Source organism: Salmo trutta, chromosome 37 (assembly GCF_901001165.1).
Source record: "Salmo trutta chromosome 37, fSalTru1.1, whole genome shotgun sequence".
NCBI lineage: Eukaryota > Metazoa > Chordata > Actinopteri > Salmoniformes > Salmonidae > Salmo > Salmo trutta.
Window position 1 is genome coordinate 930,001 of NC_042993.1, and position 12,131 is coordinate 942,131.

Here is a 12,131-nt window from a genome sequence, read left to right on the forward strand (position 1 = left end):
CCTTTCTTCCCGTAGCTCCATTGTTTAGTCACACAATAGCCCAGACACACAGGCTACCTGACGGCCTCCACAGACATGTCTGACCACATCACAAGCTACGAAGGTGTGTGTTATACTCTTAGAAATAGGGGTTCCAAAAGGTTTCTTCGGCTGTCCCCATAGGAGAACCCTTTGTGGTTCCAGGTAGAACCCTTCCTGATCCAGGCAGTACTATTTTTGGTTCCATGTAGAACCCTCTGTGTAAAAGGTTCTACCTGGAACCAAAAATAGTTCTTCTAAGGTTTTCCTATGGGGACAGCCGAATAACCCTTTTAGGTTCTAGATGGCATAGTTTTTTCTAACAGTGTACAACTGAACAATGGATCACAATCATGTCACATTAGCAGTAATGTTGCAATGGCAGAGTTGGGGGTTTGATATCCACATGGGCCCAACAGGCCTACCAAATAATGACCATGCTATTGTTCTTATGACTTTGTAGGTATTCGTAGGCGGGGCTCCAAGGACCTGCTGAAGGTGTGTGTGCTGCTTCCCAAGAGAGATGGAGAAGGGGGCAAGCCTGCACCCCCCCAAATCTACGACACTCCCTACGAGGGGCTGCTGGAGACGGATGGGGAGGCAGGAGGGGTGTGGATCCCTGTGACACGGCCGGAGTCAGACCCTCGCCCCCCTGGGGAGTATGAACATCCTTGGGAGTGGAGGAAGGAGGACATCGTCAGAGCACTGACAGGTAGATATATGTTTTACAGAGGGAGGGAGGTAAAGGGAGGGAAGGAGGGAGGTAGAGAGAGGGAAGGAGAGGGAACATATTGGATACAACAATGATACACAAACATACACAGTTCTCTCTCTCTCTGTCTCTCTGTCTCTCCAGCCCAGTTTAAGAAGGGAATGAGCAGTTTGCCCCCTAAAGAGGAGGCTCCTCCACCCATCAGACAGCAGACTCTCAGTCATCAGCAGACCCTCAGACAGAAGACCTGGAACAAGAAAGTCCTCGTCCCCTCTCCCTCCTCCCCTACTTCCCCCATTCTCAAACTCTCTCCTCCCTCACCTCTCTCTCATTCCTCTCCCCCCTCTCCCACCTCTCACTCTTCTCCCACTCCCAAACTTGCCCCATCCTCTTCTCCTCCCTCCACCACCTCCACACCCAACGCAGAGACAGCCAAAGTGGACCCCACCCTGCCCCTGGAGAAACAGCGGTAAGGGAAGAGGAGAGGGAGAAGGGAGAGGCTGGATGGGGGGGATTGAGATACACTATATATACAGCAGTATGTGGACATCCATTCAAATTAGTGGATTCGGCTATTTCAGCCACACCTGTTGCTGACAGCTGTATACATTTGAGCACAAAGCCATGCAATCTCCATATAGACAAACATTGTGCAGTAGAATGGCTTACTCAGTTACTTTCAACATGGCACTGTCATCAAATCAAGTAAAATGTTATTGGTCACATACACATATTTAGCAGATGTTATTGCAGGTGTGGTGAAATGCTTGTGTTCCTAGCTCCAATAGTGCAGTAGTATCTAACAATTCACAACAATACACACAAATCTAAAAGTAAAGAATAGAATTAATAAATATATAAATATTAGCAATGTCGGAGTGGCATTGACTAAAATACAATAGAATACAGTATATAGAGATGAGTAAAGCAGTATGTCAACATTATTAAAGTGACTAGTGTTCCATTATTAAAGTGACCAGTGATTCCATGTGTACAGTATGTACATAGGGCAGCAGCCTCTAAGGTGCAGGGTTGAGTAACCGGGTGGTAACCGACTAGTCATAGGATGCCACCTTTCCAACAAGTCAGTTCGTCAAATTTCTGCCCTGCTACAGCTGCCCCGGTCAACTGTAAGTGCTGTTATTGTGAAGTGGAAACGTCTAGGAGCAACAACGGCTCAGCCGTGAAGTGGTAGGCCATGCAAGCTGAAGTGCTGTAGGGCATAACGCCTAAAAATCATCTGTCCTCGGTTGCAACACTCACTACTGAGTTCCAAACTGCCTATGGAAGCAACATCAGCACAAGAACGGTTTGTGGACTCTGGAGCAGTGGAAACGTGTTCTCTGTAGTGATGAATCATGCTTCAGCATCTGTCAGTCCAACGGACTAATCTTGGTTTGGTGGATGCCAGGAGAACGCTACCTGCCCGAATGCATAGTGCCAACTGTAAAGTTTGGTGTTGGAGGAATAATGTTCTGGGACTGTTTTTCATGGTTCCGACTAGGCCCCTTAGTTCCAGTGAAGGGAAATCTTAACACTACAGCATACAATGACATTCTAGACAATTCTGTGCTTCCAACTTTGTGGCAACAGTTTGGGGAAGGCCCTTTCCTGTTTCAGCATGACAATGCCTGTAAGGGGGTGAGTGACTGGTTGCCAGGAAGTCAGGCGCAGGAGAGCAGAGATGGGTGATAACAGGAGAACTTTAATATACCCCCTGGCCCAAAGGCACAGGCAAGGCAGCACAAAGCACAACCACGGTAACATGAACCGGATAAACAAAACAAACAAACCTAGGTTTAAAACAAACCTAGCGCAAGCCAGCCTGTAGCGTAACACCCTACACAAAGAACAATTCCACACACAGACATGGGGGAAACAGAGGGTAATATACATTTAGTCTGATGAGGGAATGTGAACCAGGTGTGCGGGAAAACAAGACAAAACAAATGGAAAATGAAAGGTGGAGCCGCGATGGCTAGAAGACCGGTGACGTCGACCACCGAATGCCGCTCGAACAAGGAGAGGGACCGACTTCGGCGGAAGTCGTGACAATGCCCCTGTGCAGAAAGCGAAGTCCATACAGAAATGGTTTGTCGAGATCCGTGTGGAATATCTTGACTGGCCTGCACAGAGCCCTGACCTCAACCCCATCTAACACCTTTGGGATTAATTAGAACTGCAACTGCAAGCCAGGCCTAATTGCCCAACATCAGTGCCCGACCTCACTAATGCTCTTGTGGCTGAATGGAAGTAAGTCCCCGCAGCAATGTACCAACATCTAGTGGAAAGCCTTCCCAGAAGAGTAGAGGCTGTTATAGCAGTAAAGGAGGACCAACTCCATATTAATGCCCATGATTTTGGAATGAGATGTTTGACGAGCAGGTGTACACATACTGTTGGTCATGTAGTGTAGCATGATGCCGCCACCACCATGCTTGGAAATATGAAGAGTGGTACTCAGTGATGTCTTGTGTTGGATTTGCCCCAAACAAAACGCTTTGTATACAGGACATAAAGTTCATTTCTTTGCCAAATTTCTGGCAGTTTTACTTTAGTGCCTTATTGCAAACAGGATGCATGTTTTGGAATATTTTTGTTCTGTACAGGCTTCCTTCTTTTCACTCTGCCAGGTTAGTATTGTGGAGCAACTACAATGTTGTTGATCCATCCTCAGTTTTCTCTTATCACAGCCAATAAACAATGCAACTTTTTTTAAAGTGACCGTTGGCATCATGGGGAAATCCCTGAGGGTTTTCCTTCCTTTCCAGCAACTGAGTTAGGAAGTACACCTGAATCTTTGTTATGAAAGTGTAATTAATAACTTCACCATGCTCAAAGGAATATTCAATGTCTGCTTTGTTTATTTTTACCCATCTACCACTAGGTGCCCTTCTTTGTGAGTCATTGGAAAACCTCCCTGGGCTTTGTGGTTGAATCTGTGTTTGAAACTCACTGCTCTACCGAGGGACCTTACAGATAATTGTATGTGTGGGGTACAGAGATGAGTTAATCATTAAAAAACACTATTATTGCACACAGAGTGAGTCCATGCAACGTATTATGTGACATGTTAAGCAGATTTTACTCCTGAATTTATTTAGTCTTGCCATTAAAAAAAAGTTGAATACTTATTGACTCAAGACATTTCAGCTTTTCATGTTTTATTCATTTATTATGGGGTATTGTGTGTAGACCAGTGACACAAAATATAAATGTAATACATTTTAAATTCAGGCTGTAACACAACAAAATGTGGAAAAAGTCAATGGGTGTGAATACTTTCTGAAGGCCCTGTATTCTGTATATCGTCATAGCATATTGCTGTAGCCTGTACTTACTCCTCAGCCTGAAGTGTCTATACTTGCGCCAGTGAATACTTTACATTTCGGTAGTCGCTGACTGGTAAGATTCTTCAGGAGAGCGGTCATGTGTGCTAGCAAGGCAAAGGTCCTGGGTTCGAGCCTCGGTGTGAAGGAAGTGGTATTTGCTAAGCAAGCGTTCTCTATCTCTCCCTTCTACCCTCCTCTAACTTCCCAACCCTCCCCATATTCCTCCCCCTTAACCTTCAATATGACATTCATCCCCATCCATTCTACTGCTTTGAAGCTCTAAACATTGTATGTATGTTTGTTTCTCCCTCTCTTTCCCCTCATCCCTCTCTTCTCCCCCCTCCCCCTCCTCTAGCTGGTACCATGGCAGTGTGAGTCGCCAGCAAGCAGAGGCTCAGCTCCAGCGCTGCAGGGATGCTAGCTTCCTGGTTAGAGACAGCGAATCAGGAACCAGCAAATACTCCATCGCGCTCAAGTGAGTGTGTTTGTGTGTGTGTTACACTTATCACTCTTCAGTGAGCACTCATCATTAACCCCTTTACACACCACAGACATGGAGAGTGAGCAGCATGTGTTGGAATAACTAAGCCCCTAACGATTTGCTACAGTACAGACATCCAGACTGAATCCTCTAGTTATGTAGCTATAGCTCCGCATCTCCCCATTACTGAAGTAATATGGTTGTTTCTCCCCCCCACCCCTCTCTCTCTCTCTCTCTCTGTCTCTCTCAGGACCAGTCAGTGTTGTGTCCATATCATCGTGGCCCAGACTAAGGGCAGTAAGGGTCTGGGTTATACCCTGGACCAGAGTAGCTGTGTGTTCAACAGTATACCAGAGGTGGTGCATCACTACTGTACACACAGACTGCCCTTCACTGGAGCTGAACACATGACCCTGCAACACCCTGTCCCCAGGCCACACTGAACACACTAAACACACTGAACACACACTGAACACACACACACACACCACTGCAAAGGAGTAACAGGTCTCACCCAAACAGCCTGAGAGGTACAGTATCATCTTGAGTTTCTCCAATGCACAGCCTAGTGGTCAAACCCTCACACTGCATAGCACAGAGAATGTTTCAGGTGGGAATAATGTTCTGTACTATATATTATGTCATGTTTCATGTGGACCCCAGAAAGAGTGGCTGATGCTTTTGCAGCGGCTAATGGGGAGCCTGATAAATACCAAATGCCAAATGTTCAGCTAGTTAGCCTAAGTACCTGTGTGTGTCGTGTGCTCTGGATAATATTAGGCCTCATTGATTTGATAGCTGTCTGTATTATCATCAGACACATACAGTATGGTGCCTGTTAGACAGCAGTATGATCTGTTTTTGATGTGAATGTATTTGCAAATGTCATGGTTTCTGCAATGACCCAGGATTGTTACTGTAATATCCCAGGCTTGTTACTGTAATAACCCAGGCTTGTTACTGTAATATCCCAGGCTTGTTACTGTAATATCCCAGGCTTGTTACTGTAATAACCCAGGCTTGTTACTGTAATATCCCAGGCTTGTTACTGTAATAGCCAAGGAGCCAAAGCTTGGAATTGTAATATCCTATGCTTGTTAATGTAATAACCCAGGCTTGTTACTGTAATAACCCAGGCTTGTCACTGTAATAACCCAGGCTTGTTAATGTAATAACCCTGGCTTGTTACTGTAATAACCCAGGCTTGTCACTGTAATAACCCAGGATGTTATTGTAATAACCCAGACTTGTTGTACAATGTATTAAATACTGTAATGTTGACTGGAATAAAGTGAATGTGCATTTAGTTTCCTCTGTTTTTTAGATAAAGGCAATTTAATAATTATGACACACAGACACACACACAAACACACATGCACACACACACACATGCACACACGCACACACACACAAACACACACGTACACACAAACACACAGACACACACACACAAGCACACAGATGCGCGCACACACAGAGATCAGAACAGAAACACATATGACTTGGGTGATGATTGCCCCGTCATGAGAGTGAGAAGCTAACTACAGGATGTGTGAGCTGAGCTACTCTTTAACCGCAGAGCCATTGACCTGGGTAGTAAATCAATTAGAGTTAGACACTACACAGGAACATACACACAGAGAGAGAGAGAGAAACACACATTTACAAATGTACACGCACACCTCACGTTTACACCATGCACACATAAGTTGAGTACACACAAAACCACTCTCATTCACATGGCAGGCTTTTTAAAAAGCCACAAACAACAATGTCCTTTTGAAAATAATAAGCTTCATCACACATGTGGCTACCAGACGAGCTAAAGGACTTCTATGCGCGCATCGAGCCAAGCAACACTGAAGCATGCATGAGAGCACAAGCTGTTCCGGACAACAGTGGGATCACGATCTCCTTAGCTGATGTGAGTAAGACCTTTAACAGGTCCACATTCCCAAGGCTGCAGGGCCAGACGGATTACCAGGACGTGTACTCAGAGCATGCGCTAACCAACTGGCATGTGTCTTCACTGTGATACCTACTGTACATGTTTCAAGCAGACCACCATTGTCCCTGTGCCCAAGAGCCATGAAGTGCTTTGAAAAGCTGGTCATGGCACACATCAACACCATCATCACAGAAACCCTAGACCCACTCCAATAGTGAAACCGCCCCAACAGATCCACAGATGATGCAATCTCTATTGCACTGCACACTGCCCTTTCCCACCTGGACAAATGTAACACCTACGTGAGAATGCTGTTCATTGACTACAGCTTAGCATTCAACATCATAGTGCCCTCAAAGCTCATCACTAAGCTAAGGACCCTGGGACTAAACACCTCCCTCTGCAACTGGATCCTGGACTTCCTGACGGGCCGCACCCAGGTGGTAAGGGTAGGCAACAACACATCTGCCATGCTGATCCTCAACACAGGGGCCTCTCAGGGGTGCGTGCTTAGTCCCCTCCTGGACCACTATTGTTTTCACTATATATTTTACCTCTTGGCGATGTCATTCGGAAACATAATGTTAACTTTCACTGCTATGCGGATGATACACAGCTGTACATTTCGATGAAACACTGTGAAGCCCCAAAATTGCCCTCCCTGGAAGCCTGTGTTTCAGACATAAGGAACTCAGACAAAACAGAAATGCTAGTTCTAGGTCCCAAGAAACAAAGAGATCTTCTGTTGGATCTGACAATTAATCTTGATGGTTTTATAGTCGTCTCAAATAAAACTGTGTGTCACACCCTGATCAGTTTCATCTGTCCTTGTTATTGTCTCCACCCCCCCCAGGTGTCGCTTGTTATCCCTGGTGTATTTATCCCTGTGTTTCCTGTCTCTCTGTGCCAGTTCGTCTTGTATGTTCCAAGTCAACCAGCGTGTTTTTCTCGTGCTCCTGCCTTTTCTATTCTCTTTTACTAGTCTTCCAGGTTTTGACCCTTGCCTGTTTTCTGGACTCTGTGCCCGCCTGCCTGACCATTCTGCCTGCCCTGACCTTGAGCCTGCCTGCCACATTGTACCTTCTGGACTCGACGTCACGACCAAGGGTTCAAGGCTATCATGGAGCGAATCAGTGAGTTAGCTCATAGGCAGCCTGCCACCTCCGAGTCCACCCAGTAATCTGTCTACTATTAGTAGTGGGTTTGTACAGCCTACCCCGGCTCCCCGAGAACCCTGCTTACCTCCTCCGGAGCGATATTCTGGGAATCCTGGAACCTGACAAGGTTTTTTTTCTCAATGCTCCCTTATTTTTGAGCTGCAGCCATCTTGGTTCCCTTCGGACCGGTCGAAGATAGCGTATATTATTACGCTAATGTCAGGAAGGGCGCTCTCCTGGGCTATGGCAGTTCGGGAGCAACAATCCGCCATTTGTTGTCATCTGGAGGATCTCATGGCAGAGGTGAGGAAGGTATTCGATTCTCCGGTATCCGGGAGAGAGGCGACCAGTATACTTCTTGAATTACGTCAAAACTCCCGTAGTGTGGCAGACTACGCGGTTGATTTTCGCACGTTGGCCGCCGAGAGTGTGGAATCCTGAGTCTCTTTTCAATACCTTTCTTCACGGATTATCTGAGGTGGTAAAAGATGAGCTAGCAGCTCGGGAATTATCAGTGGACCTCGACTCCCTCATCTCCCTCACCATTAGAATTGATGGACGCCTAAGGGAACGCAGGAGTGAGAGGAGGTCTGGTCTCGGGCACACTCGTTCATCCGCTAGGGCTTGCTCACCTTGGAAAATCATCAACGATCACCAACGATCAATTTACCTTCGTGAATCATCAACGACGGGTGAATTTGATTATCCTGAGCCTATGCAATTGGTTATCGGTTGGGGAAAGCTCACTTAGGCTGAGTTCAAACTGTTGTCTGTACTGTGGAGGGGCAGGACATTATATAGCTACCTGCCCTGTTAGGAAACCCTTGTCTTTGGTGCGTACAAGTACTCTGGTAAGCCAGACTGGGAGTTCCCTAATTCCCATCACCTGCATACCTTTTTTTGTGATTTTGCTGTGGGGAGACCAATCTAAGTCTCTCAGAGTGCTGATTGACTATGGGGCTGATGAAAGTTTTATGGATGCTACTATTGTTTCTGAGCTTGGTATTCCCACTCAACCTCTCTCGGTTCCCATGGATGCTTGGGCACTGGATGGCTGCTCAATAGGTAGAGTCACCCATAGTACTGTGCCCGTTCAAATACAGGTTTGAGGTAACCACAGTGAGACCATACAGTTCCTCCTCATTGCATCTCCCCATGTTCCGGTTGTCTTGGGATTTTTATGGATCCAAAAACACAACCCTTTTATTGACTGGACCACAAGCTCCATCCTGGGTTGGAGCCCATTTTTCCATTCCCACTGTCTTCAAGCTGCACAGCATTCCCCGAGACGTCTTCCTCAGGATGTTAGCAAGGCTTTGGATGTTTCTGCCATTCCCACTGAATACCATGACCTCCTTGAAGTTTTCAGCAAGGCACGTGCTACTTCCCTTCCCCCACACCATCCTTATGATTGTGCCATTGATCTTCTCCCAGGCACTACACCACCCCGGGGTCGGCTATATTCTCTATCCAAGGCTATGGAGGAGTACATAGAGGAGTCTCTGGCTACTGGGGGCTGTCCGTCCGTTTGCATCTCCTGCCGACGCAGGGTTTTTCTTTGTGAAGAAGAAGGACAAGACCCTGCATCCGTGCATTGACTACCGGGGACTGAATGACATTACGGTTAAAAATTGGTACCCCCTACCACTCCTCTCCTCGGCTTTTGAAACTCTCCAGGGGGCCACTATTTTTTCCAAGCTGGACCTTCGGAATGCCTACCACCTGGTTCGGATACGCGAAGGGGATGAGTGGAAAACAGCCTTCAACACAGCCAGCGGGCGTTATGAGGACCAGGTCATGTCGTTTGGTCTCACCAACTGTTTTCCAGGCTTTGGTAAACGATGTGCTCCGGGACATGTTAAACCGTTTTGTGTTTGTCTACCTTGACAACTTCCTGTTTTTTTCCTGGTCGACCCAAGAACATGTTCTTCATGTCAGGCAGGTCCTTCAAAGCCTCCTGGAGAACCAATTGTTCGTGAAAGCCGAGAAGTGTGAGTTCCACCGCTCTACAATTGCCTTTCTGGAATATGTCATTGCTGAAGGTCATGTCCAGATGGATCCTGGAAAAGTGAAAGCAGTGGTAGATTGGCCTCAACCTATGTCCAGGGTGCAGTTGCAATGATTCCTAGGCTTTGCTAACTTCTACCGCCGTTTCATTCGGGGTTACAGCACCCTGGCGGCCCCCTCTTGGCACACAACTCTCCCAAAGTACCGTTCACATGGTCTCCAGCTGTCGACAAAGCCTGCATGGACCTCAAGCATCGGTTCACAACAGCACCCATCCTCATCCATCCGGACCCGTCTCATCAATTTGTGGTAGAGGTTGATGCTTCTGACGTTGGAGTGGGGGCCATCATGTCCCAGTGATCTGCCCAGGACCAAAAGCTTCACCCCTGTGCATTCCTGTCCCATCGTCTCAATCCTGCAGAGAGGAACTACGACGTAGGCAACCGAGAACTCTTGGCGGTCAAGATGGCGTTGGAAGAGTGTAGGCACTGGCTGGAAGGAGCAGAACAGCCATTCTTGGTCTGGACCGACCATAATAATTTGGAATATCTCCGTACAGCCAAGCGCCTTAACTTCAGGCAGGCTCGGTGGGCTCTCTTGTTTACTAGATTCAACTTCACCATTTCCTACCGCCCAGGGTCCAACATGTTAAGCTTTACGCTCTCTCCCGCCTATACAGTTCCTCTGCCACACACTCGGTCTCCAAAACCATTCTCCCTACCTCATTCCTTGGAGCCAGAGTGGGTTGGGGTATTGAGGCCCTGGTTCGCAAGGCACAACGCTCCCAGCCTGGACCTGAAGGGGGCCCGGCTAACCGGCTGTTTGTCCCAAACTCAGTCTGGTCCCGGGTCCTGGAATGGGCTCATTAACCTGTCATCCAGGTTCCCGCCATACCCTAGCATTCCTCCGATAACGTTTCTGGTGGCCCACAATGGTTTCTGACATCTGCCTTCGTCGCCGCATGCACGGTTTGCGCCCAGAACAAGACTCTATGGCAAGCTCCTTCTAGCCTTCTTCAGCCACTACCGGTTCCTCATCGTCCTTGGTCCCATATCTCTCTGGACTTTGTCACTGGGCTTCCCCCGTCTGATGGCAACACCGTCATTCTGACAGTGTTGGATCGGTTCTATATGGCAGCTCATTTCATCCCTCTCCCCAAACTTCCCTCTGCCAAGGAAACAGCCCAGCTCATGGTGCAGCATGTCTTCCGGATCCATGGACTCCCAGTGGATATCGTCCTCAATTCTCATCTCAGTTTTGGAAGGCGTTCTGCACCCTAATTGGGGAGTCGGCCAGCCTATCCTCCGGATTCCACCCCAGTCGAATGGCCAGCCGGAGCGAGCTAACCAGGACTTGGAGACCACCCTAAGATGCCTGGTCTCAACCAAGCCGACTACCTGGAGCTGACAACTGGTCTGAGTGGAGTATGCTCGGAATACCCTTCCCTGTTCAGCAACAGGACTCTCCCCTTTTGAGTGCTCCATGGGGTATCAACCTCCACTATTCCCAGAACAAGAACCATAAGTCAGCATACCCTTGGCCCAGATGTTCGTCCGCCGCTGTCGATGTAAACGGTAGCTCCCCGCTACCACATTTGGCAGAGGGTATGGCTGTCCACACGGAACCTTCCCCGTCAGGTAGAGTCCTGCAAACTATCCCCTCGTTTCATTGGTCTGTTTCCCATCTCTAGAGTCCTTAGTTCCACTGCTGTCCGTCTCTTGCTACCCCGTTCCCTCTGTTTTCACCCTACATTCCATGTGTCTAGGATTAAGCCCGTGTCTCACTGTCCTTTGTCTTCTATCCCCAGCCCGCCCCCCCTCCCCCCCCGTGTCATTGATGGCCATCCGACACATACACGGTGAGATGTCTCCTGAGTGTTCGACCAAGTGGCAGGGGTTTCCAGTACCTGGTTGACTGGGAGGGTTACGGCCCGGAGGAGAGGTGCTGGGTTTCCGCTAGAGACATCCTGGATCCAGCCCTCATCACCGACTTCCACCGCAGACAACCCGGCTTCCTGTTAAGGCTAGGGCTGATTTCAAGGTTTTACTGCTAACTTACAAAGCATTACATGGGCTTGCTCCTACCTATCTCTCCGATTTGGTCCTGCCGTACATACCTACACTTACGCTACGGTCACAAAATGCAGGCCTCCTTATTGTCCGTAGAATTTCTAAGCAAACAGCTGGAGGCAGGACTTTCTCCTATAGAGCTCGCTGTCTCTGCCTAGCCGGTTCCCCTTTCTCCACTAAGATTCTCTGCCTCTAACCCTATCTAACCCTATTATGGAGGCTGGCGTACTGGTCACTAGTCACTGGCGTACTGGTGCTCTTCCATGCCGTCCCTAGAAGGGGTGCGTCACCTGAGTGGGTTGAGTCACTGATGTGATCTTCCTGTCCGGGTTGGCACGAACCCCCGTGGGAGATCTTCATGGGCTATACTCAGCCTTGTCTCAGGGTAGTAAGATGGTGGTTTGAAA

General features: G+C 48.0%; 1 protein-coding gene across 1 annotated transcript in view; it reads left to right on the forward strand.

The window, feature by feature from the left end:
- LOC115176936 (SH2 domain-containing adapter protein E) overlaps positions 1–5,849 on the forward strand; it is an 11,417-nt gene extending 5,568 nt beyond the window's left edge. The window contains exons 3-6 of the mRNA XM_029737339.1: positions 482–730; positions 875–1,199; positions 4,418–4,537; positions 4,794–5,849. Coding sequence (XP_029593199.1) covers positions 482–730; positions 875–1,199; positions 4,418–4,537; positions 4,794–4,986 — 887 coding nt within the window. The 3' untranslated portion in view covers positions 4,987–5,849. The remainder of the gene's footprint in view (positions 1–481; positions 731–874; positions 1,200–4,417; positions 4,538–4,793) is intronic.
- Positions 5,850–12,131: the final 6,282 nt, after the last annotated feature.